Raw genomic sequence first — 26,886 nt, 5'->3', positions numbered from 1 at the left:
TGGCAGAACACTAAAAATAAGGTCCTTATTCTCGGATAAATTTACAGGAGCATTACGCTGACATATTTCAGTGCAAATTTGTGACATGGTGCATGAAGTCATGACAAAAGCTCAGGCAGAATATGGGCAGATGCCTGCTGCTTATAGGTTTCCTGGTGGTTCTGAGAGGAAGCAGTCAGAGGCAGATGTGCGGGATGGCTGATCCAAGCAAATGAGATGAAGGAATGGAGAGGGAGTGATGAATGCTGGGAGAACCGTAGTATTATTACTGCATAGCTATGGGGTTGTTTTTGTTTGTTTGCAAAAGCACAACAGATAGCATAGTAAGCAATATAACATCTTAATTTATTCATACATTTAAAGATCTCTGCAGTCAGAGGTTATTCTCCAAAGGCACAAGCAGTACAATTATTACACTGAGGCATCGAGCTGAAATCTCTCTTCTGGCAAATTAGCATGCAAAAAAATAAACAAACAAAAACAAAGCATATGGTCAGCGTTATGGAAAAACTTACACTGCAACTCAAAAAACAAAAAACGAAACAAGGCATCAAGCGAAAAACATGGGTATGTTTTATGTATCATGGGTAATCCAAATCTGTTGGATTTGTTTTCGAAGCCTTGTGGAAAAAAAATGACACGTGAAATGATCACGACTTCTTTTACATGCGGTCAATATCGACCTGTGGTCAAACCTCTCCATGGTCATGAAGACGCTAACGTCGCTAAGAAGACGTTACGGCTAGCAGGAGCAGGTTAGAACCAGAGCGCAGATTCACGCCAACTATCACAAGGCATTATGGGAAACGGGGACAAACCTGCAGGGTTGTTTTGTTTTGTTGTCATATGGAGGGAATTAAGGCTGTGCAAAATGATGGCTGAACGAACTCTAACATCAGAAACAGAAAACATGAACTCTCCTTTTTTTATCAACCCCCAAAACTCCCAGACATCATGGTTTTAAATCATGAGCAGGAAAAACACGTTCTCTCTGTCCGTACACACACATATATATATATACACACACACTGCCAGTCCGAAGCTTTGGAGTCTCTTATAGTGGAAACTGGGAGACATTTCCCAGGCTGGATAAATATCCAAATAAGAGTTTTATGTACTGAATGCGAGTGTGTGTGTGAGTGTCTGTCTATATGTGATGGACTGGTGACCTGTCCAGGGTGTACCCCTGCCTTTCGCCCAATGTGTGCTGGGATAGGCTCCAGCAGATCCCCGTGACCCTAATTAGCTAATAAAGCGGGTATGGATGGATTGAATGTACTGACTTCCTGACTGCCTGTTCCAGCAGGAGATTTTTATTAAACGTTGAATAAACATCTCCTTACAGAAATCTTCATCATGTTATTATTAGCAGTCACACCCATCTGTACGTTAAATAACATGTTGTTGCATTCACGCTAAGATTATATGACCACTCCGTGAAGGAGCGGTTACTGTAGAAACGGTGAGGTATCAGAACGAGCGCCTTAACGTGAACCTGTGACGGGCAACAACATTTTGTTAAAGGCCTTGTTCAGGGGCCTGGTGGTAGTGGCAGCTTGGTGGACCTTCTGGTCAGTAGTCCAGCGCTGAGTAGTAATCTAGCACATCCTGATTGCGGCTGGATTACAGTGAGATTTGAGAACGTATCGACCATGATGTGGGTTTTCTTTACCAGTCACACTAATATGATTTTTTCCGAAAGCGTTCGAACCGTCAGTGTGTATGCATACGCATGTAGATACCATCACACTAACGCTGTGCAGACGTATATAAGGCATATCACTCAAATTAATTTAAGGCATTAAACATTGATAGACTATGGCAGATAGAACAGTTCTCTCAAAAGGCAATAATGAATAAGGCAAACAACTGCATGGCACTAAAGGAGAGAGAGAGAGAGAGAGAGAGAGAGAGAGGAAAGGACATAGAGCTAAATCTGTATATATTTGTGTGTGTGTGTATCAGTGATGTGTAATGTTTATATCTAATAAATCTCTATAAAGAGGTCTATGTGAGATGTAAGTGTTGTTGAACAGTGTGTGTGTGTGTGTGTTAGTTGTGCGTGGTGCTGAACAGGTCTGTCCTAGCTAATTTGCTGGGCGGTTCCAGAGACTCCTCCCCCATAGCTGTGGAATCGACCGGAATAGGCATCTGGTCTTCGTCGCTCTCGTCCTCTTCCTCTTCCTCCTCTTCTACGAAACACACACACACTTAACGTCAACTTGTGATAATGCTTTATCAGTGTGTTTAAATTATTATTATTATAGTGATTATATTCGTACGCTCACTGTTGCTAGGCAACTGGGAAACTACTACTGTTTACCATGGAAACAAACATTTCCCTAAACCTGTCGGTAAATTACAAATTAGAAATCTACACCGTAAGTACATTTAACATCGACTGCTAACAGAAACCTGACATGCTTCATCTTTTCATCATCATCATTGTCTCTATAATAAGATCACTGTTGCTAGGCAACTAGGAAACTACTACTGTTTACCGTAGAAACAAACCTTTCCCTATACCTGTCCGTAAATTACAAATTAAAAACCTACACCGTAAGTATGTCTAGCATCGACTGCTAACAGAAACCTGACATGCTTCATCTTATCATCATCATCATCATCACAGTCTCTATAACAAAGTGTCTGCTTCTTGTAAACACAGCAAGCATGTCATCAAGGACGATGGTCTAGGTTGTGGTGGAGGTGTGATACCTTTGTCCGCATCTGCCGTGCTGTCGGTACGGCCGAGGCTGGCGAACTGAAAAGACAAAAAAGAAGTTTATACACACACACACACACAATTTTCCTGTACGAGAAAGCATGTTGAGTAAGATGAGGAGTGGTCCTAAAACAGAGCCCTGTGGAACTCCACAGCAAGGAAACATTTCTGATGAGATCCCAATGCAGCGTATACAGTGTGTGTGTGTATGTGTGTGTGTGTGTGTGTGTGTGTGTGTGTACCTCTCCCATAACAGCGATGGGTGTTTCTCCTTTGGCCTGAGCAACTCTGTGCTCCACCAGGTAATACATGTACTCATCATACAGCAGCCGGATGAGATGGAACGAACCAAAACTGGCTGCACTGCGCAGAGTTAGATCCCTGATCACCATCGAGCTAAACACACACACACGCACAGAAGGAAGGATTAGTATTGTAGTACTACACACTCTTAATACGACAATATAATATTGTGCTGGTGCTGCCAAAACAGCCCTGACCCGTCCTGCACTGTGTATTCTGACCCCTTTCTATCAGAACCAGCATTAACTTCTTCAGCAATGTGAGCAACAGTAGCTCGTCTGTTGGATCGGATCACACGGCCAGCCTTCTCTCCCCACGTGCATCAATGTGCCTCGGCCGGCCATGACCCTGTCAATGGTTCACCACTGTTCCTTCCTTGGACCACTTTTGATAGATACTGACCACTGCAGACCAGGGGGAACACCCCACAAGAGCTGCAGTTTTGGAGATGCTCTGATCCAGTGGTCTAGCCATCACAATTTGTTCCCTTCGTCAAACTCTCTCAAATCCTTACACTTGTCCATTTTTCCTGCTTCTAACATCAACTTTGAGGACAAAAGTCCTCAAAGTATGGCATTTTATAGTATTTTTGCCCAGTCTCTTGAAGGGTGCCAGAAATTTTGTAAAATCTACTGTGTCCGATTTCCAGTGTCTCCAGACATTTACAGTCACACTATACTGTGTGTGTGTGTGCTGACCTGTAGAAGCTCCACTTGAGCAGGAAGAGTTTGGCAGCTTTGGTGAAGGACGGGCTGGACGTGTAGGGTTTGAGGACGTGTGTGACCACGCTGTCCAGCCAGGCGGCCCACTGCTCCAGAGACTTCTGCTGCTGCAGCGTTATCTTAAAGTCCTGCTCAATCCGCTGCACCGTGCGCTCTTCACATGCACACACCCATGAAGCCTGCTCCTGCTCACACACACACACACAGGGCTGAATGCTGAACCTCACGCAATGCAACGGTCATTCAGACAAAAAACAATTAAGCTGAAAAGCAAAAACTGTGTGTGTTACCTGCACGTTGTTGAAGTCCACTCGGTTGAGGTCGTTGAGCATCTGTGTGATCTGGGCCGAGTTCTGCAGGACGGCTCTGGCCGCCTGAGCCAGGTGATTCAGAGAAGTGTATCTGCGCAACGTCTGTGCAAACGCTCCTGCGCACACCACCTACACACACACACACACACACACCACTGAGTGTTATGGTGTCACCTTTGTGTATTGAAGATATACAAACACTGCTGTGTGTATGTGTGCACAAATATTTGTGTTTACATGTCATAATGTGTAGCTGTGTGTGTGTGACACCTTAATGCGGACCATCTCCTCTGGAATGTTCATCATGGCACTGGTGAGCCAGTTCTCTAAACTCTTGGCACAGTTGCGGATGGCTTGTGTTAAGGCACCTGAGAACAAACATCACAAACTGAGTTGTGCAGAAGTGTGTAGAAGTGTGTAGAAGTGTGTAGGCGTCACTGTGTGTAGAGCTGTTACTCACTGGGTATAGGTGTGAGAACATCAGGGATGAGGATCTCCACTAGGGTCTGGTAGAGCGTGTTGTCACAGTTGCGGCTCCACTGAAGAACCGGCTCGTACTGGCACAGCAGAACCAGACATGCTTTCGGGAGTCGCTTCTCTGATTCGCTGTGACTGTAACAAGCGGAATGTTAACACTGCAAAGTGTGTGTGTGTGTGTGTGTGTGTGTGTGCGCGCTAATCAATGTTGTGTAACAGACATCACTCACAGGTCAAGTGCTTCGTTGGTCTGCCCCTCACTGAATCTCCAGAAGCTTTTCCACAGAGTCTCAACCAGAGGAAACTGTAGGTTCACCATCACATCCACTATGGCCTGACACACACACACACACACATTAGCTACATATTCCATTCTGGATCCAGTTGCCTTAGTAACCGCATCCTTTAAAAGATTTTAACCAGTAATACACCACTCCATCCGGGATGCCTGACTAACAGGTAATTAGAGTATCTGTTCCTCTCTCACACAGTATTTATATAAAAACTGTGTTTTACCTCACAGTGTTCCCGATAGAGCTGCTGGAAAGCTCGGATATGCTCCGGAAGAATCCCTTCTGGCAGAGCCTTTCCCTGGAGATCAATCTCTGGAAACTCAGGAAGAGAGCGAGACGCATCTGAGAGAGAGAGAGGTTAATAATTTTGTCAGTGGAATAATTCTTACAAAGATATTAAAAGAAATACATTCACGTGTGTGTGTGTGTGTGTGAGAGAGAGAGGAGTGTTTTTACCCAAAAACTGCTGATATTGCTGGATTTGGGAACTGATGTCAAACAGCCCCACCCCCTGGCCTCCTCCTTGCCCCGCCCCCAATGCCATCCCGTTGGTCATTCCCTCCACCTTCTGCACCGGTCTTATCCTGTGAAGGAAAGTTCATCAAACTGAGTAAAAAAAAGTCATCCACTTTTCAGCAGTGAGCTGTTGTTTGAAGCAACCAAGTCATTCCTGGAGAAGCGTCTCTCTGTGACAGAGACTAAAATTCCCTCATCAAAAAATACATGCTGTCACACACACACACACACACACACACACACAAACACCTGTGCTTGTGTGAGAAGGGTTGTTGTCTCATGGCCAGGTGTTGCTGGTCCTCCATGAGCCGGTGCAGGGGGGAGCTGCTCTTGATCCGAAGGCCGTAGTAGTGGTACTTCGAGTTCCCTCTGAAACACACACACACACACACACACACACAGAGTTTCTGGGACAGTTTAAACTAAGGGACACACACACACTTACACCTGCATACACAAATCCACACACAAAACAAAGCGACTACTCTTACCACCACTCTTCCTGTACAGTGAACTCCATAAGTATTGGCACCCTACATTAAAACTATTATAACTGACATATGCACACTGACATACATTTGTATTGTCAAAAGTTTTGGGACACCTCTTTTCTCAGGGGTCAGACTCTTAGTTCAAGTGAAAGGAACTCTTAATGCTTCAGCTTCATACCAAGACATTTTCGACAGTTTATGACCCCTTCTTGTTCCAACATGACTGCACACCAGTGACCAAAGCAAGGTCCATAAAGACATGGATGAGAGAGTTTGGTGTGGAGGAACCTGACTGGCCTGCACAGAGTCCTGACCTCAACCCCATAGAACACCTTTGGGATGAATTAGAGTGGAGACTGAGAGCCAGACCAAACTGTTACGTCTGTCTTTACATGCACATGAATGTAATATGGAGTTGCCCCGCCCTTTACAGCTATAACAGCTTCAGCTCTTCTGGGAAGGCTTTCCACATGGTTTAGGAGTGTGTTTATGGGAATTTTTGACCATTCCTCTAGACGCACATTTGTGAGGTCAGGAACTGATGTTGGACGAGAAGGTCTGGCTCACAGTCTCTGTAGGAATTGCATCTTTCTAGCAAATCTGTGTTTAGCACATAGATGGTTCCTTTCAGTGTGTGTACCTGGTGCCGAGTCGGCGTGTGCGCAGGCCAATGAACAGGGAGCGGATGAGTTTGCCGAAGGAGGCAGCGTTGACGGGCTCCAGCTTGGCTTCCTGACAGTGCAGCAGGTAGTGATAGTACAGCGTGCAGCGGGGCAGACTCACACCTTCAGCCTTCTCATAGTTATCCAACAGCCATTGCACCTTCATACACACACACACACACTTGCCTCAGTATCCTTGTGAGAATCTGCCATTACGATAATTATTAATGTAGCTACAATTACGCTAAATTGAGTTTATAGGATCTTTTTTTTTTTTATCATGTACAGATGTGTGTACTCACAGTAGCAGGTGAAGCGCGTATGTTGTGGGTGTAATTCTGCCCTCCGCTTCCCAGCACGTAGCTTCCTGGAACCACATAAGCCCCCGCCACTCCGCCACTGGACACACTTCCAGCCCCGACCCCAGCCACAACTCCGGCTCCGCCCCCACCTGAAGAAGACGCTCCTGATACCGCCGTCACCCCAGTCCCACCCCCTGAGAATCCTGTAGTCACGGAAACCGGCTGAGAAGTCACGGGGGTGGAGACCTGTGACCCGGTTGTGGGTGGATCATCGTAGTATGGGCCAGAGGGCGTGGCCTGGCCATAGAGGGACGACTCTGTGAACGGGTAAGTACTGGAACGACTGAGATAGAGAAACGTGTAAAGACAGAAGGAGACAAAAGATCAGGTGTCTGATTGGCCAAGAGGAAGATTGAAGAAAAAGTACAAGTGTGTGTCTCACATGGGTGTGGCGTTGTAGTTGCCGTCTCCGTCCACGTACTGAACCTGGCTGGAGTAGACATGTCCTACTTGAGAGATCTACAACACACACACACACACACAGTTCATCAATCACTGTAACACAATTTGCCAGATATTTAAATATTCCCCTTTTCAGTGTTATTGATGAACACCTCATGATTCACTGAATCACCAAGTGAATCATAGTTACAAATTTTGATTTGTTTCACAGCTCAGTGAAGTGTCCAGAAATATGGTTTTGAGTAAACGTGTTTTGTTGCGTAAAAAGAAAACAGCGTCTGTGCTTTAACTGAGTGATCAGTGAGGGAGGAACGTTGTGTTGTTTCTGTGATCTGAACACACAGTGGCGCTCTGCTGCTAATGTTTATTCACTCAGCAGTAATAATATTAAAATATATACCGCTACTTAAAACCTTTCCAACGCAAACTGACCTCAGGAGTAATGTGCAGGTTGCCGACTCCGTGCTGGCCGCCGCTCTTGGCTGTGGTCTGCACTACTGACCTCTGATGGTGGGAAACAGGAAGGACATGTTCACAGCTCTAACAGTGACAGGGTGATGCATTGAGAAAGGAGTGAAGTGTGTGCGTGTGTGTGTGTGTGCTTGTTACCTGCGCGGTCTGAACCACGTGCGTTGGCACACCCGTCTGGACAGCTGGAGGTGGACTGGACTCCGACACCGAGTCGTTCGAATGGTTGGATCCTTCTACAGTTATAGAGAGGAGCCAAAGGGAGAGTTTTAGATATATTTATATATATATATATTTATCTATTTGTTCAGATAGAAATATATTGTACCAGAAAACATACATCACGCATGACCCTGTGACGTGAAGTGACACAAATAAACTCTCACACTCTCTCTCTACACACACACACACACACACACACAGAGAGAGGGAGAGAAAAGTGACACTCATCCAGCAGCCAAATTTGTGGCATCCTGCCTTCGACTCACGTCAAGCAGTGAGGCAAGACTTCGTAATATTTCTATTCCTAGAGAACGATTCTCTTACTCATCTCTTATTCTTTCTTTCTTTTGCTACTTGATCAGTAACGTGTTTGCTTTTCATTAATCTTCTTCTGTAAACTTGCCAATAATGTCATCTAGGATTTGTGGCAAAAAAGCAACGCTGAACTGAACACTCTGTGTATGTGTGTGTGTGTGTGTGTGTGTGTGCGTGTGGTGTAAGAGGAACTGAAAAAACAGATAAGACAGAGACCCTAGCACACAGGAAAACACATGACACAAAAAACCTGATGCAAACACATTCCTTTCTATGTTCTTCTCCATATTAAACCTTTCATTCATCATCCGTTTCTTCAGTTTTTTTTATTTTTAATTACTATTAAGCAGAGATTTGTTGCATAGCTAAGGAGTACGGTTATGTGAAACCTGAGCGGACATTAAATAAAGTGAATAAATCACTGAAAAAGTGAGTCATAAAACCAGTCCAGTACAGCGTGAATTAAAAATGGTCTGCTTTTCATTGAACATTACGACAAAAGCGACTCTAAATGCTCCACTCCGGATAACAGTATCCTACACGTCATGCCGTTAACGAGCCTTGTTCTGATCATTTGTGGTGCCAGATTTCCCTGGGTTCGCTCTGCATGCTGGAACGTGTAACACGGTCGTCTGCGTCCTTCCTGCGATTCAACATGCGAGAGAAACGCGCTTCCTCGGTTATAGCCTTAGATACAAGAACACAAAGACTTGAGTCAGCTCAGGATTGGTTAGTGAAGGCCAAACCACAACCACTAATCCTGTTTCTTTTCACGTCTTTGACACGTTAATCACGTCAGAGCTCGACATATCAGTTCGAATAATCTTGCTTAGACTTTTTTATTAAATGCATTCCGCTGTGGACACGTCCAAGACTGAGTAATGTGACATCATCATCATCAACCTTTAATCCGGGCGTGGGACCGGCGCTTAGAGCTAACTCTTCAGTGGTTGGGTTAGTGCCCTGCCCGGGCCACGGCAATGACAGTGCAGGATCCTGCCACTGGACCACCGGGAGGCTTTTAAGCAGCAATATTAAACATCTGAAAATCACCTCATACTTCAAAAAGCATTGTTTTTTTAATGGTGCTCTTCTTTATATATCTTTATTAAGATGTATATAATGATCCTGAGATAAAAAGGTGACTAGATAAATGAAATAAATTGCTACTGCTCATCATATACTGTATATTTAGGGTGTATATAGAAATTAGACATCAGTAGAATGGATATGGAAAACTCTCTGAATTAGATATCGGTAGAATGGATACGGAAAAATGTACGAATTAGATATCAGTGGATTGGATAAACTCTCTGAATTAGATATCAGTAGAATGGATACGGAAAACAATCTGAATTAGATATTGGATACGGAAAATTCTCTGTGAGAACGCAATGGTGCATCATTAATATTCCTATCATAGAGATCCAGGTTAGCAGATACTGTACTGCGTGATCATACAGCACAGATAACACAGCACCTGATAGCTCTTTTTATTACAAGGTGTTGCAAAATTTTAATTTCTCCACATATATAAATATAATATCCATCAAAGTCGGTGGTTAATAAGCGGAAAACTTCCACACGTTGATCTGGAGTGTGTTTCAGGTCAGTGTTTGATCACCAGATCATCTCAAACCCTCTTCTCTACACTTCCAGGTTCCTCTCAGTAAACTGCCTCTTTCTCTAGAACCCTGAGGAAAAGAGGGCTGTGGTGACAAAGGCTTGTTTTCGCGCCGAATAATTTAGAGCAATTTTCACACGCTCGACATCACAAACTTTCCCAGCAACAGACTGAAAAACAAAAAAACTTCCGAAAAGGTCCGATATAATAATTTCTCCTCATCATCTAAGAAGAGATCAAGTTAAACAGGAAGTCCAGGTTACTCACGGAACGCTGTATTGAAGCTGTACATGCAGCTACTGTAGAACATGGCTGTACAGAAAAAAGAGAGAGAGAGAGAAAGAGAGAAGGGAGGAAAACATGCGAGCATCCCTCCAGCTCTTTCTCCTCTTATACAGCGCGGGACGAGGCCAGCCTTGAGCGGCTAATCTCCGCAGACGGCAGGACGCTCTCATGTTCTAGTAAACACGCCGCTCGGATTTGAGCGAGGCAGAGATGGACGGAGAGATAGAACGAGGCCGATCGAGAGGGACGTATGGACGAGAAGAAGAATTAAAAGGATCTGTTGTGTTAGTTTCAAACTCATTAGCATCCCTGTGCTCCTGAGGTACAATGTTCATGAGCATGGGTCACTTACTTCAAGCTCAGTCGCGTTTAGGGTTTTAAAACGTTTGAGTATTTACATCAGAGCGAGTTCAGCCGATCTGTTAGTGTACGCTTGTTGTGTATGAGGTGTAGTCAGGTGAAGTATAGCGACAAGTAAAATGAGCCTGAATGCGAACGCTTTCTGAATGTGACTCTTCCTGTTGTTTGACGCCGCTCTTCCTGTTTGGAATCCTGGACACTTCACGGAATATCCCCAAATATAAAAATCCCTAATGAAAATTCTTCTATTATCCTGGAAAACTCAAGAACTTTCTCTTTTATCAAATAGAAATATCATAAATATAGCATAGATTGTGTAATATCCCCTATTCTGAGGTAATTAAACACATCTAGACACTTTCCTCATACTTTTTTAAAATGGTTTCTCGTTCCATCGGCAGATTTTTGGCTTCGGTCTAGAAACAAATGCTAATTTCAAGCGATTTCAAGCGCTTTAAATCACGATTAAATATGATAGAAATGGCATAAGTGATCAAATAACTGGTTTTCTGTAATATTCTGACAGGAAAGTCTTTGGATTTGGATGGATATTTGAGATATTTCCCACTCGATGGTATTGATTTGGTCGGTGGAACGCCAGTTAAGTCTGGGTATGTAACATTCCCCGCCTGAACGTTTGGGTTTCATCGAGAAATATGTGACAGGATGGAGAGAAAATGTGTTGCGTGTGATTTCCATTTCATGTCGGCTTTAAGGGCAGGACCTGATTTCCTGATCTCAGGGCCAGTGAAGCGGGATGGAGCAGAAAAAAACCCCAAAACAAACCTTGCTCGCTAAGCTAACCAAGTTTGCTTCCTCTTCTGAGTAAAAAAAATAAGAATAAACTAACAGTAAGATCTTTTTAAGATAAAAAGAAATCTCAGATTTCTGACAGCTCCGGGTTGCTGACACGTGGCACAGCGGTGTTGTTTGTGAATGTTTGTGTAACTACGGCGTAATTCCAGCATTTTTCTAGACGTTTCTCAACACATCTGAGGTAAATGTTGACCTTCTGAATAATTCTGGGTCATTTCCACTGCCACAGCTCCTTTTCTGTAGCCCAAACACCAGAGCTGCTAGCTAACTAACTCACTTTCCCCTCAGTCATTAGGCTGCATATGCCGGCTGTATGTTTTCCAGTTGCTTAGCAACAGCGTTGTCATGAACTACTGCTTTTTTCCCTGCTTTTCTTCTTCTTCTTCTTCGGATGACGTTCGTTGATAGAATCACTCTAACACACATCAACTTGACTAAATATTTGGGATTCTTTCGGGGGTGTTTTAGCGTCTCTGTGTGAAGCCGGTGATAACGTGGCACAAAGACGTGAGTGTAAAAAGTCAGCGAGGGATTATTATGGGCTTGGGGGTAAGGTGAGTTGTGGGATATTTCCTGCAGAGTGCTGCAACAAATTAACCACAAATAAACCTGCAGCATTGCATCACTTTCACCACACACACAAACACACACACACAGTGACACACTGAGTAATATGTGGCTTCCAAATATCCCAAAAGCAGAAGTAACGGTGAGGATCGTGCTGCTGGAGGAAGCTGAGAAAGGAAATAAAGAAAACATGTGGAAACTAGAACCGTGTCCAACTGTGTGTGTGTGTGTGGGTGTGTGTGTGTGTGTGTGTGTGTGTGTGTGTGGGTGGGTGGGTGTTGCCACTCAACTTCTCACCTGAAACAGTCACCACTATATACTGTGGTGTGTTTTGGCCGTTGCTGGACCCGGAGGTGGAGCTCTGGATCTCGGACACGGCGTACTGTGCCGCCGCCGCCGCCGTTACCTGAGTGGGTGTGGCCAGAACGGCCTTCTTGAGGATCGCTGGAGGTGCGGTCTGTGTTATTCTAGAGGAAAGGCCTGTTTGTGAGGGGGAGGAGCTAGACGAGCTCTGTATGTCAGGGAGGAAGGTGGGCGTGACGCTGGCTCCGGATTTCTGCTGGCTGCTTTTGGGCGTGGTCACGCCGCCCCCTTGAGGCTGGGAGGGTTGGAGCTCCTCTGTGTAGCCGGGAGTCGCCATTCTGAGAAATAAAAACGTACGATAGTTATTTACGCAAATGATGTCGACGCAGAACATCATGGTGAGACCGTGACATGGTCAAGAGTTTGTCTGGCATGAGGAAGGACCTGGACGTGGTTTGATGGATTGTGTAGCTTTTGACCTGAGTGTGTAATGAGACAAAGTGTTTATTCATCTGAAATGAATAACGTTGATGAACGTCATGCAGAGAAAACACTGCGGCTTTACCCGGGTCAGCCATTCACCTCTGCTTGCAAAAGTGCACACGTTTGTGTGTGTGTGCGTGTGTGTGTGTGTGTGTGTGTGTGTGTGTGTGTGTGTGTGTGTGTGTGTGTGTGTGTGTGAAAAAGAGAGTGAGAGAGAAAGAAAGAAAGAGTGCAGCAGAAGCAGACATGTGGCTCTTTTGTGTGTCACTGAACGTAAAGGAAGTTGCTTCCTGTTTGAACCCAAGCGTGTGTGTGTGTGTAGATAAGAGGAAACAACAGTGAAACTGACAATAGTGAAGTGATCCCAGAGGACTGCACGATAACATACTTTAATGTTTGTTTGTCTTTTTTAAAAATCTTGATCTTGCTTTAGAACCTAAAGACTTTTATCACACTTTATTACGAAGGGCTGCTGTAACCCAACAGATCAAGCAAATAAAACTGCTCCTTAGTCACAGTGTTAATGTTTTACATGCTGAAACACGGTCAGGCTACATACACTATATTACCAAAAGTGAATTCAGGGGTTGGACTCGGCCCCTTAGTTCCAGTGAAAGGAGCTCTTAATGCTTCAGCTTCATACCAAGACATTTTGGACAATTTCATGCTCCCAGCTTTGTGGGAACAGTTTGCGGATGACCCCTTCCAACTGAATTCAATGACTTGGAGGGGTGTCCCAAAACTTTTGGCAATATAGTGTATATTAAATGTGCTACTTAAAGAGCTGAATGTGAAGTTTGTGATTTAAGACACACTGAAATCAGTAAAAACAGCATCTTACATAAGATAAGAACTTTACTGCAAGCTCAAAGAAATCTGATTGGTCAGAAGGTGTTGACGTACCTCCTAAATCCACAGCTCTGATGTATCGGATGCAAAACATACGAGAAAGCTGTTAAATATTATCGTTTCTATAGTAACAACCTACACAGTGGACGTACCACACGGTTTAACACTAAGATTTTTTTTTAAATGACAAACGTCCTGATATTTATCAATGAAAAAGGTATAAACTGAAGATGCTGAAGATTTCTATCATTTTATTTTAAATTACGGAGCAAAGTTTGGCTCAGGGTCAGAACTTTCCACAGAAACGGTGTCTTTAAGTTCTCCGTCACAGAGTTTACGCTTTTTTGCGATTCATCAGTAACATGACAAGCTGGAACAGGATTGTGTATAACTTGTTTCATGGATGTTCCATAACATGTAACTATAACTGGATAAAAAGCACAGCTCTTTAATAAATAAATAAATTAATTAATTAATAATGATAATAATAATAATAATAATAATAAATACACTGTTGGTGTTCTGCTGTGGGGTAAGAGGAATAAAACTTACTAACTCCTATATTTTTACAGGAAATAATAATAATAATTTCTGACATCATTCTGTCGCTGATTATTTTCCCACACTGAGCTTTATTGAGCGTCGAGATCGACAGCATGTCGTCATTTCACCTGCTGAACACTACACGCTTTATCTGTAGTTAAACCCAACACGGAGGTCTCGACTGTCATAATTACGTAAACGTCTTTTACGGGTTGCCAGATAATTGGGCCGACAGGTGCAACCAGTCCGAGTCTATAGTATCCCACACACACACACACACACACACACACACACACACACACACACACAGAAATCTCTTAAATAAGCAAGAGACAGAAGATTTCAGATATGTCCTGAGCTGGTAGAACTGGTTTCACCCTGTACCCCTTTTCTGCCTTAAATCAGCTGCATTAGACACCGTTTACTTGCCTGGTCTTGTGATGGAATTCTTGTGATTAAACACGTCAAATCTCATCTGTTCCACACACACACACACACATGAGAAACTTCAATTTCACCAAATCCCCCTGCACTAGAAAGAACTCCTAGACTAGATTTTGATCATATTATTATTATTATTCTTATTAATAATAATAATATTAATAATTATTCAGCTGTTTGAGTTCAAACGGTTATCACACAAAAAACAGTTTTTTATAAACTGTATTCAGGGAAACATGTAATGATCTTACAAAAAACTTAAAGGTTCGGATCAATCGCGTCTAAGATTAGAGGAATCAGTGTGCTACATAAGAGAGATAATTTACTGCTGTTAAATAAATAAATATATATAGATAGATAAAAAAGTAAATAAATAAACAAATAAATAAATCGATTGATGAATCAATTAATTAGTTAGTAAATAAATAAATAAATAAATAAATAAATAAATAAATAAATAAATAAATAAAAACATGATGCACATCATGGGTCTGATAATGAAATCTCACTCCTATCGACCCCTGACTGATGTGAACTAGTTTACAAGCAGTTAGTTCAATTAAATAATGTTAGCTATATCAGGCCATTGGGGTGGTGGAAGGCCATCGAGGTGTTTCTGCAATACTTTACTTTTCTCATTAAAGGTAAGCAACAAAGTTAACTGCCACATGTATTCATCAGCGCTGGCTTAAACACTTCATTAAATCCACCCAACCTACTCATAAATAAATAATAATGCTGCATAAATTAGTTTATCAAATGCAACTACAGCATATAATGTTGATAATCAGCTAAACCTAATCTCTCATATTAATATTAATTAGGTGATAATCGTAATTGTTTTTATTAATTTAAGACTGCTACTAAAAACAAATCCTCAACACCCCATAATTGAGTCTCACATATCAATCACCCCTGAAACATACTTAAAGGAAAGCGCACTCTGCCCTCTTCCTCATACCCGAGTTCACAGACGTCTGTGATTGGCTAGTATCACTGTGATTGACAGGGGGTAAGAAGGTATGCCCTGCCCACACTTAGTAAGTAGCCTTTATTTGTCACATATACATTACTGCACAGTGAAATTCTTTCTTCGCATATGCCATCCTTGGGGGTTTGGGGTCAGAGTGAAGGGTCAGGGTGGGTTGGGGGGGCCTTGCTCAAAGGCCCAACAGGTGGCAGCTTTCCAGTGCTGGGGTTCGAACCCCGATCTTCTGCTTGACAACCCAGAGCCTTAACCACTGGAGCACGGCCAGCCGAAATCCCTTACCATTCACGGCTGTGCCCATGTCATTATTTTATAAATATATTTTATCATTTCCAAAATTAAAAAATAGGGGAACCAGAGGAAGTTCAGTAGGCTAAAATATTACACTTTTAAAATCAATTAGATCTATATATATCTTTTGAAATATTTCTCTAAATATATTTTTTAAACCATGACATGTTAATATTTTAAATACTTTTGTCGTGCTGCTTTTTAAAATGATTTCCGAATGCTGATTGGCTGTGAGGCGCGTCAATCACGCACATTTCGCCTTGCGTGCCACGCCCACTGCACAAGTTTCTCCCCGCCCAGTTCTCCCCACTCCCTCCGACTGCATGCATAGTGTTTCGACGACTTTCTCAGTCGCGTGCCAAAAACTTTTTAACGACCCCCCCCCACATACGACTATGTATAAAACGCGATGAGAACGCGCACATGAATACTCGTTCAAGAGGAAAGCTATTTTCCTTTAACAAAAAAAGTAATACTAAAAAGAATTAAAGTGCAGAAATGTATTTAGGTTACAACACCCGGAGTGACACGAGTCACCATTCGGCATGACACTCCACTAGCCTGAGATCACTCTTCCCCTTTAAGCACTCAAACAGTTTAGACAGCAAGGTTTAGGGGTGGGTTTTTTTTAGCCGTCCAAAAACAGCCAACAAGTAAAAGTACAAGACTCTCGTGTTACCACACCCGCCATTTTGTGGCACTATCGCGGATCTGACATCGTCATAACGACCGTCAGCCTTCAGAAAGCTGCGAGGATCCGGTTACCTCCGTCTAGCTCGCGCTCAACAAAATGACACACACACACACACACACACACTCGGCTAGTTGATAGTTTCCCAAAAAGACTAAAATAAAACAATAATATTCACCTTCTGATTCGTGATGGTTGTTTGCTGAGTTTTATTATTTTTTTTAATTCCTTAATAGTTTAGGTTGTTGTTGTTGTTGTTGTTGTTGTTGATTCCCGTTGCTTGGTTCTTGTCGCCAGGACTACCGTGACTATGGCGCCTCGTCCTCACCGGGGCAACTGTTGCTACCCACCCGTCCAAGTCCCGCCCTCATCTTAGCCGCGATTGGTGCGGTGCTCCAAAGGCGCTCGGCTTTGACTTTGTTTTATTGGCTGAGTTCCTTCTCCCTTTTCCCGACTGTCATTTCATTCGCGGACGACGTCTGTCAATCATCTGGGGGGTCGTTACGTAAAAGAAACGCCCTCCCCCCCCTTCTGACGTTCAGTCAGTCAATCAAAAACGATCACCTTAAACATGCTAGATTGTTAGGATGGTGCAACACACACACAAAAGTTTAGAAATGAGAGTTTTGGAGATGAGAAAGATTCAGCAAACACTTTTAGAGGCTGTGCTTGAAACTTTTTTTTATTTATTTTTATTGTTCCATGAATATGTATGAGCCGCCTGGACCCAGACAGCAAATTCAACACACCCTGATATGGCCTCTGTGGCATTTTAATTAAACTCTTCCAAAACGTAAATCAACAAGATAACGGCGGGAAAATAATCTCAGCCCGCACATTGCCTCTGTATCTCTACGAATGCCAAATTGCTAAGTGAATTTCACACACCGGCGGCTCGGCGGGATAAGCAGATAGGCAGCTACAGGCTTCTGATTATGACAAAACAACCAGGCGCATATAGCTCACCCTGTTTCCCTTCTTACGCGGCTGTCCCTTATCTTTGAACTAAAATGTCAAAGCGGGTTAATGAACCCCCCGAGTTGAAATATTGCACCTGTGACGTCTCCTAGCCATTTTTATGCAAATAACGTCTCTCGAATGCATCTTTATGTCCAAAACCCCAGACAGTGTCCTATAATGGCTACGGTGTACTACACACACTCTATTCCAATCTTCGGGTTTGTGTCCAGTCTCCTGGTTCATATCACGCTTGTTGCCGTGGCCTATCAAAGGTCATCGTGATACATCTGTGATACACCGTATGACGTTTTTTTTAAAGTGTGATCTAACAAAATCTCGCTTTCTACCTCGAAAAAAGATACACACTACCACTCAGAAGTTTGGGATCGCTCAAAAATTGTTTTTGTTTTCCAAGGAAATGCACACGAAGTTAGTCCGAATAGAAAATATAGCAAAATGAACAGGACGTGCTGACATGTCGGAGTTAGAAATAATGATTTTGATGGAAATGATGAATGTTTTCTTCAAACTTTGCCTTCATCAAAAAAAAACACACACACATTTTGTGTCAATTACAGCCTGGGCATTCTAGCTGTCAATTTGTCAAGATAATCTGAAGAGATTTCACCCCATGCTTCTTGGAGCATCTTCTACAAGATGGATTGGCTGATGGAGTCTTCGTCCGGAGCTGAAATCAAGCTGAAATAAGCAAGTGATCCCAAACTATTGAGCAGTAGTGTAAATGATTCCATTGTATGATCTCCCTTTTGGAGAATCTTACACTAGTCACGTTAGATCATGTGACAGTTTGGTTTAAGCTTTTGCTGACTCCGCGATATTTAGTTTCTCAGGAATTCCCTTTTTTTCTAAACATGACATTAACAAAATGGCTCAAAATATTTACAGATATTATTTACTATGGAAGAAAATATGAAGGCGCTGCTAGTAACCAGTTCTAAGGTAGCAATAATTAGCAGTCATGATTAGAACTGTACCTCGATTGAAGGAACAGTTCTGTGAAAAAAATTTAGTCTTTAGAGGTCTTTGGTGTCTAACTAGAGCTTTGAGTCTCAGAGAGTTGGCAAAGTCTGCCATACTCAAAATGTTTCAACAAACATACACCAATTCATTTGTTTTATAGATGTTGGACAAGGAGGAGTTTAATATTTCGTAGTGATCTGGGTAACAATGTGTGTGTAGTGTGTGTGGGTGTCTGGTTGTATGGTTTCCCAATTGGTGTCTGTATGTGTGTGTTATCTTAAAAGGTCACAAATGATAAGATTAGGCCATTTCCTCTGACCTAACCTTGAAGGCCGAGTTCTGGTTAATTAAAGCAGTTCAAGGCCAGCCCTTTGTCCCGCTAAAGGTCTCTGTCACTATCTGTCTGACTGACACCAGACGAGGAATAGGTCATACCGGAGAGCTGAGGAACTATATAAGGGCTCTGGTGGTGCTGAGAAACCCAGTCTGGGATCTGCCACAAGTCGTCTTTGCTCATCTTGTGATCCGCTTCTCACGTCCAGTCATGTATAAAGAGGTTGTGCTGACCCTGAGCCTGCTGGTGGCGCTGGCGTGCCGAGCCCAGGCCAACGAGGGTCACCCCATCTACGGCGTGAAGCTGTGTGGGAGAGAGTTCATCCGCGCCGTCATCTTCACCTGTGGAGGCTCACGCTGGAGAAGATCCGTCGGGATGCCAGGGGAAACCGGTGGGTATTTTAGCTTCACCTCAAATCTTTCAGACTTTAGATTTATTCTGGCTTTCATTTAGTGTACAAGTGAGAAGATGATCTCTCTACTAAGACAGTTCTAGGTTCTACTCTGAAACTTTTGAGAAGTTTCCATTGTAGGATTATGAATCTTTAAGAGTTCTGTCAGAGGAACAAACAGGAAGTGAGGCGAAGCAAACTCAGAAATGTAATAAGTGGAAACTTTGAATTGTGTAATATTTTTTTTACCTTCCTGCTACAAAATGGGAAATCCAGGATGCCTCTATGTTCATCTTTTGCTAGCAGCCATAGCTAATATGTTTTATTTAATATACAGTAAACCTGTTCGTACTGGTCTCAGCTTCATACTGATACTGGATATCGGATCGGTACTAGTTCCACTTTTATCTTTACTTTATTTTTGATGCTGTGAGCAGGAATGTTGGACTGAGGAATCTTTCCTGACTTTTTCTGAGTAGAAATTCAGAGGGTTTTTTTATTTTCTTTACTTTGTTTCCTACTGAATGAAAAATTCCCAGCACAAGAACAATTACAATTCCACTGAAATTTAATTCACAAGAAGCTGCTGATTGGTCAGCAATTCCAATTCAGGAAAATTCTCCCGTTTTCAATGTATTTCAATTGACATAATTACTCTAAAAAAACCCTTGAGCTGTGTTAACTACAAAACATTAAGGAACAATAATTATATAATAATAGTGATAATAATATTGTAATAACAGTAGTAATAATAATAATAATAATAATAATAATAATAATAATAATAATAACATAGGTTCTGTCTGCCCTGATGGACCAAAAGGGTTCCATCTAAATGTTTTACTTCCTCTTTGTTTCCAGCAGCACAGAAACCTTCAGTATATTCTTAAACGCTTGAGGAACCCATGTAACCTTCAAGAGTTCCTCAGCTTGTGTCTTTGAGATCTTGGATTGCTGTATAAACCTTAGATTCTAAGGTTCTTAGCTTCCTGAATGGATTTTACCTGTAAATCTCTCTGATGTGTCTTTCATATGATTCTGACTAGAAGAATTTCCAGAGAGAGATCGAACTAATTAACCCTGTAGCACAGAACCCCTTCAGAAATCAACCAGCGACTGAACCTGTGAGAAACCCTTTTATTTTAGCATCTTTAAAGATCTATTGTTTTATCTCCTCGGCACCTTTTAAGGTGTCTGTTGGCGTGGAAGAGAAAATGATGGTGAAGTAAATCTAAAAGTGTCTTTGGAAGGTGTCCAAGGTCAAGAGAAAGTTACAGGTGAAACACCACCTGATGGTGCAGAGGATGCAGCTTAGTGTGTGTTTGCATATGTATACATGCAAAGAGTAAAATACGGGGTTTCAGATGTTTTAAAAACACGTCTAGACCCTTTAGAAACACTGTGCTGCATTTACAACACAACCATGCAAATGATCTTCCTTCTCTTCAGACTTTTCCAGCCCAAAACTCTGAACTACACCAGAGCTGCTTAACCCCACCCCCTATTTTCCACAAAAAGAGACAACTTTCAAGGCATTGATGATTTGAATAGACAGGAACAGGGGTCAAAGAGGAGATGTGTCAGTGTTTCATCTCAGATTCAATTTATTAAGCAGAAAAAGCCTTTATTATCTCCACACATTACTTTACAGCACAGTGGAAGTCTTTTCTTCGCGTATCTCAGCTGAGGATGTTGGGGTCAGAGTGCAGGGGCAGCTCAAGTACCCAACAGTGGGTATCCATGACCCAGAGCCTTTACCACTGCCCCCAAAAGCAAGTAGCTCAGGAGGCAAAATTACACACTGCTCCTTTAAATAAAATAATATTAATTGTGTGATTCATAAAGGTAAATACATCATAACAGTCTTTAAAATTTTTCTAAGTGTAATTAGAAAATAAAAAAATATAAATAATAATGTACCAAAAATATGGTATTAATAAAGTGTGTAATTTCTTCTATTATTCTTTTATTTCTACAACTGAGCTGTTCATTCAATCGTGTATCTCGTGTTGCTTTCATGCGATCACATGGCAGAGCAAGCGCAGCATCTCTACTGATAAAATCTTCATTCCTCTCGTCTCAGGTGATTTAGCCGGTGACTTTCTCTCCATTCACGACGACGAGACCTCAGACAGCTGGAGCTCCCAACTCATCCCCCGCCTTCCTTACAAAGCTCAGGCTGACCCGGAGGTGGACGGCTTGGCCGGTGAGGGTCCAGAGAGCTTAGCGTTCATCCGCCCGGCTCGCTCACTCATCTCAGACGAGGTCCTCGAGGCTCTGCGCACCTCCGACAGGAAAGGCAGGGACGTGGTGGTGGGTCTGTCCAACGCCTGCTGCAAGTGGGGATGCAGCAAGAGCGAGATCAGCTCCCTGTGCTAAAACGGACACTACCTCTTTCCGGGCTCCGTCTGTCCATCTGTGTCCATCTCAGACTGTAGTGTCGATGTCTCTAATATTTGCTGTCAGGAGGGATGGTGTATTATGTGGCCTAATTTGAATACAGCAGCTGGGGTGTAATGTATTAAAATTTATGCAAGTGTGGTGCATGTCTGAAAAGACACTGTTTCTCTGTGTATTACACTCTGCCCTGCCCCGAATAACTCAAAGAAAATAAAGTTTTGTATTGCAATACACTTGATTGCCATGTGTTTAAGTCTGAGGAAACGTGTGACACTTTCTCAGTCCGCAATCTTCACTTGAATCTGAGCTCTACAAGATCTCTCTCTAAAGCTTTATGGTTCAGGGATGATCCAACTTTCAGAAAGAACTTTGCCCATGATCTGATGCCAACGCCTATATGAACAACCAGGCTGAATGCCAGACTGCAACATTAGAGAGACAGTTTAGCAAAAAATGAAATAAACATAATTTACCTCCATTATCTTACATTTAACATTGTGCTGGAGCTTCAAAAGCAACAAGCACTGACCTGTCTTCTAAATTCCCAGAGAAATCCCATGTGTAGACAATGTCCAGAGCAGTTTTGCTAATTTAGTGATTAAATATGGCAAGGATTTAGATCCATTGGCTGATTTTATTTCGAAAAAGAGAGCAGACATTAATGACTATTCTGCACGACATTTGTCTCCAGCTGTGGTTCATATGAGCTGAAAAAGTCAATGATGTTCCCAACAACCAATCACTGATCGCCATTGTTTCCACCGTCCAATCACTGATGACCAATCACTGTTTGTCCAGCCTATTCTGTTTTGATGTGGAAATGATGAATAATGAATATGCAAATTAGTGCACTTTCTTTTACTTTAAGCATTTATTAGCTATTAATAGCTATTTTTAAACACTTTAAACACATTTACTTGTGCGGTTTATGACAAAAACGACAGGAAAAAAATAAAACTCAAAACAATCAGCAGTAACATTACATAACAGCAACAAAAGCAAAATAAAACATGGCCTTCATGTCCAATTGATGAGTATTGTGTTTTATTTATCTTTATTACATCTAACTTATCACATTTCAACGAGTCTTTGAGATGAACACGGTATGATGCGCTTCCCTCTTTTATTTTCTATTCTCTGTCTCCACCTGCTGTTACGACACTGAACTGCAGCCTTTTTATTCTGAAAATAAAAATAAAACAATAAAATAAAATTCTGTTATTTTGTTCTTTTACCATTTTAATGTTTATAAAACGAGTTTGTCGTCACGCTAGCTAAACGGTATCCGTCTGATTTCTGTATTTTGGCACGAAATGTTACCATGGAAACGAGTTCCTTCCCCTCTTCTCCGGACTTTCGCTTTCGGCCGGATGTTCAGTGCACATGCGTTCGGGCAAAAGTATCGCACATGCGCAGTACAGGTCTGGGCCCGAACCGTAAACATCAGACGCACCAAAGCAGGAACTTACAGCAGGACTCTTGATGAATTCATTGGACCTGATGGAATTCTGAAGCGGCTTGTTTTGTTGTTATGGAAGCGTTATACCCAGTAGATGTGAATGAATTCGGTTGTCGGAAGCAGAGTGAAGTGGACGAAGACGAAGAGAACCGCAGCCCGGATCGGGCCTGGAGCCGGGGACACCTGTGACCAGGAGGCGCTTCATCACCCTGATCATCATCATCATCATCATCATCCTCCTCCGCGTTTCTACCACCTTCTAGTCCTTCTCTCTCCGCTCCTGTCTCTTTATTCAGTGCTTGGGGTGCTGTTTTCGCGACTGTGTGCACTGCTAGCCTTGTTTTTCAGGCCCTTCTACCGCACCATGGCCACCAAGCCGAAGGAAGGGGACGGTAACGCCACCGGAGAGCTGATCAAGAGGCATCACAAGCAGGCCTTTGAGTTCATGTCAGTGGCTCTGCGCATCGACGAGGATGAGAAAGGTAACACCTTCACTGCTGAAGGTCCAGGAGTAGATTGCTTGCTTTTATATCCTGTATGCACAAATAACCTGGAAGGTTGGTTTAACCCATGACATCAGCTGTCCGTTTGGAAAACTGACCTTCCGGTCCAGAAGTATGTCTGTGTTTGGACAGGGTCATGACAGTCGTGTTATAAACACTTTACTGCCTGTTATAGATTCTGAGGACAGTTTCATGAGGAAAATAAAGCTTAGTGGTTAAGGTGTTGGACTACTGATGGGAAGGTTGTGAGTTCGATCCCCAGGTCCACCAAGCTGCTACTGCTGGGCTCCTCGAGCAAGGCCCTTAACCCCTTAATTGCCAATCAGTTGGATAAAACGTAAGTTCCTCTGGATAAGGGCGTCTGCCAAAATGACATCAAACCCACGTGATTAACTGTTAGAGACCTAATCGTGAGCCCAATCCCACCTAACGCTCCTTACTAGACACACATCTAATCCAGGACCTGACCCTTTTTGTAAACAAAATGTGGACTCAAACATGATCAAAGTTGTGATGTTTTAAACACCGGTCAGAGATAACATTGTGGTCAGTGACAGGTGAAGTGAATAAGACTGATGATCTCCTCATCATGGCTCCTGTTAGTGGGTGGGATATATTAGGCAGCAAGTCAACATTTTGTGTTAGAAGCAGCAAAAATGGACAACTGTAAGGATTTGAGCGAGTTTGACCAAAAGGCCTAAATTGTGATGGCTAGACCCCTGGATCAGAGCATCTCCAAAACTGCAGCTCTTGTGGGGTGTTCCTGGTCTGCAGTGGTCAGTATCTATCAAAAGTGTTCAAGGAAGGAACAGTGGTGAACCGGCGACAGATCCTGTCACCCATGGGAGGCCAAGGCTCATTGATGCACGTGGGGAGAGAAGGCTGGCCCGTGTGATCCGGTCCAACATACGAGCTACTGTTGCTCAAACTGCTGAAGAAGTTAATGCTGGTTCTGATAGAAAGGGGTCAGAATACACAGTGCAGGATGGGTCAGAGCTGTTTTCGCAGCACCAACACAATATTAGGTCATAATGTTATGCCTGATCGGTGTAGGAAACAAACCAACAGCAGTGTTTATTCCTCTTACACCACAGCATCCTGTTCTTGCCTTATATTATAGCAGCTATAAACAGTCCTTCCTTTACCAGCTTCTCATTTTTCCCCTTTCTCTTGAAGAAGATAAGACAACTCACGTTACTGACAAACCACAAAATCAAACTTCCTCTGTTCTAAAGATGCTGGAAGATTCAAAGTTACAGATTTATCTCTGTTCCAAAACTCTGACATTGGAGACTCCTTCTGTAAAAGTTAAACAAACATCTCCTTCTCTCAGTCATGTCTGTGATTATACACGTGTGGAACTCCGAGCGTTACTGATACAGCGTATACTGAACAGGAAGCTCTGTGTCCTCTGTTTTCTGGACTAGTTGTAGACAGTGTTTGTGATTGCAGTGATGTAGTGTTACTACAGTAACCCTGCATACGCCCTAGAGCCACTGGCCTAGAAAAGGAATAATTGGGCTATTGATCACCCACATGACATCTCGCATAGTATCTGATCTTCACTTGTCTCACACTGATGGAGGATAAACCAGGTCATATCACTGTCACTAGTGGAGGAAACTGACCAGCTTCTCTGTCAAAGGAAAGCTAGAGCGAATGATTATATTCTTCCAAGACACATGAAGCCAGACAACCGTCATGTTTCCACAGGGAAGACACAGCCTTCTTCCACATACATAAGCTCCCAGATTTCCAATCACTGCCTTGTGTCTCAATGACTGACAGGAGAGAGAGAGAGAGTATACTGTCCCTCTTACCCAGAAAGCACAGGCAGATTTTGCTATCTTGGCTCATGATGCTCTAAAAGAGTTCATCCTTTAATTTTTTCCCCAAGGATTTATCCAATTTATCTGAATCTGATTTGGTGTTTGGAGTTTCTGGCATATTTCCATGTACAGGAGATTAGCAGATGGATGTGCGAGTGAAACTGATTGGTGTGAATTCCAACGTGACGTTTGGAAACAAAAAGACAAACAATGACACATACCACGATAACCTGTCGTTCCACTGACAGCTGTGTTGAAGAATCCGACTGAAAATAGCTCCTCTGGCTCGCACTCTCGGTTGTAGGAGAGTTCAAGGACTGCTAGCGTTGTCGATTGTGGGCGTGGCCTGTCCGGTGTATTTAAATTTGTTGACGTGTGATGGTAGAAGCACAAATATGCGACACGAAGCTATAAAGCTGTGCATTTCTTTTATTATTTCCAAGCACCAATCATGGAACTGTATATAAATTGTATTGTACGGTATTTAGATTTAAATCTCAAGTGGGTGTGGCTTGGTTCAGATTTAATCCCAAAGTGGGCGTGGTCTACACTGGACAAGTATTTTTTTTTCTTCTAAAATGAACTCTAGGGGGGAAAGAAAATACAGATGGTTTAATATTGTAGATGTATTAATCTAATGGTGTGTGTGTGTGTTAGGACACAAAGATGAGGCAGTGCAGTGGTACCGTAAGGGCATCTCTGAGCTGGAGAAAGGCATCTCCATCAAGGTCACAGGCTCCGGTGAGTCAGCATCCATCACCTCTCTATTAGTGTCCAAAATATCGAACTCTCTCCTGACTCTGTGTGTGTGTGTGTGTGTGTGTGTGTGTTGGATGCTCTCTTCAGGGGACAAAGCAGATCAAGCCAGACGACTCCAGACTAAAATGAAAAACAACTTGGCTATGGCCACAGAGCGTCTGCAGCTGCTGGGTGAGCATAGAGACTTCATTACCCAGAATTCCCTTCAGCTCTGCTCATCAGTGTCATGATGTTGTATCAGTGGAGGAATGTATCAGGTTCTCAGCTATGACACGGTTTGAGCCGTGGCTCATTCCGAATCTCATTCTAATACCCCCAATGAAGCCTTATAAACATCCAGATCGTGTTCATATGTGAACTAGAAACACACTGATCCTGCACTTTCCCGTCTCCTGGGAAACCAGTGTCATGTGACCTCATTTGCATATCCAAACCTGATAGGCTCCTCTGGTTTATGATGCAGCAACATGTCCCCCAGATACTTAAACTTTCAGATGTCCAGAAATCCATCAGAATCTCAGTTTGTTTGTTAACCTGAGATGGAAAATATGATCTGATCCACTTTGTTCAGTTACTCCACATGCATTTGGTTTTCTCTCTTTCACACTCTTTCATTCATCACTCACTCTACACGTTTCTCTTTTCTCCTTTTTCTTCTGTTTGTCGGACTCTTGTCTCTCTGTCTCTGTCTCTCTCTCTGTCTCTCTCTCTGTCTCTCGCGCTCTCTCTCTCTCTCTGACTGTCTCTCTCTCTCTCTCTC

At 42.8% G+C, this 26,886-nt stretch overlaps 3 protein-coding genes across 6 annotated transcripts in view; 2 read left to right on the top strand and 1 right to left on the bottom strand.

The window, feature by feature from the left end:
* Positions 1–324: 324 nt before the first annotated feature.
* Positions 325–16,853, bottom strand: rfx1b (regulatory factor X, 1b (influences HLA class II expression)). Of its 3 annotated transcripts, none has more exons than XM_058380306.1 (18): positions 16,689–16,853; positions 12,219–12,562; positions 7,874–7,968; positions 7,697–7,768; positions 7,245–7,321; positions 6,803–7,145; positions 6,479–6,660; positions 5,597–5,716; positions 5,288–5,415; positions 5,055–5,173; positions 4,769–4,872; positions 4,522–4,673; positions 4,332–4,429; positions 4,041–4,190; positions 3,727–3,959; positions 2,968–3,121; positions 2,719–2,764; positions 325–2,192 (listed from the first exon to the last, which is right to left on the bottom strand). In XM_058380306.1, the coding sequence occupies exons 2-18, from the start codon at positions 12,559–12,561 to the stop codon at positions 2,053–2,055; spliced, it is 2,556 nt and encodes an 851-aa protein (XP_058236289.1). In that variant the 5' UTR covers position 12,562; positions 16,689–16,853; the 3' UTR covers positions 325–2,052. The 3 variants fall into 3 exon arrangements, with proteins under 3 accessions (XP_058236289.1, XP_058236291.1, XP_058236292.1); XM_058380308.1 differs by having other exon boundaries at positions 3,727–3,935; positions 16,689–16,852; XM_058380309.1 differs by lacking the exons at positions 12,219–12,562; positions 16,689–16,853 and adding an exon at positions 10,161–10,293.
* Positions 16,854–18,771: 1,918 nt separating this feature from the next.
* On the top strand, positions 18,772–21,722 carry rln3b (relaxin 3b). Its single transcript, XM_058380111.1, has 2 exons — positions 18,772–19,176; positions 21,260–21,722. The coding sequence occupies exons 1-2, from the start codon at positions 18,996–18,998 to the stop codon at positions 21,553–21,555; spliced, it is 477 nt and encodes a 158-aa protein (XP_058236094.1). The 5' UTR covers positions 18,772–18,995; the 3' UTR covers positions 21,556–21,722.
* A 1,265-nt stretch (positions 21,723–22,987) lies between these two features.
* spast (spastin) overlaps positions 22,988–26,886 on the top strand; it is a 21,806-nt gene continuing 17,907 nt past the window's right edge. The window contains exons 1-3 of one of the 2 annotated variants that reach the window (XM_058380105.1): positions 22,988–23,517; positions 26,025–26,108; positions 26,214–26,297. In XM_058380105.1, coding sequence (XP_058236088.1) covers positions 23,136–23,517; positions 26,025–26,108; positions 26,214–26,297 — 550 coding nt within the window. In that variant the 5' untranslated portion in view covers positions 22,988–23,135. The remainder of the gene's footprint in view (positions 23,518–26,024; positions 26,109–26,213; positions 26,298–26,886) is intronic. The other variant, XM_058380104.1, reaches the window with a different exon arrangement.

The sequence above is a fragment of the Hemibagrus wyckioides genome, linkage group LG26 (assembly GCF_019097595.1).
Source record: "Hemibagrus wyckioides isolate EC202008001 linkage group LG26, SWU_Hwy_1.0, whole genome shotgun sequence".
NCBI classification, from domain to species: Eukaryota; Metazoa; Chordata; class Actinopteri; order Siluriformes; family Bagridae; genus Hemibagrus; species Hemibagrus wyckioides.
This window is presented reverse-complemented; position numbering and strand designations above follow the sequence as displayed.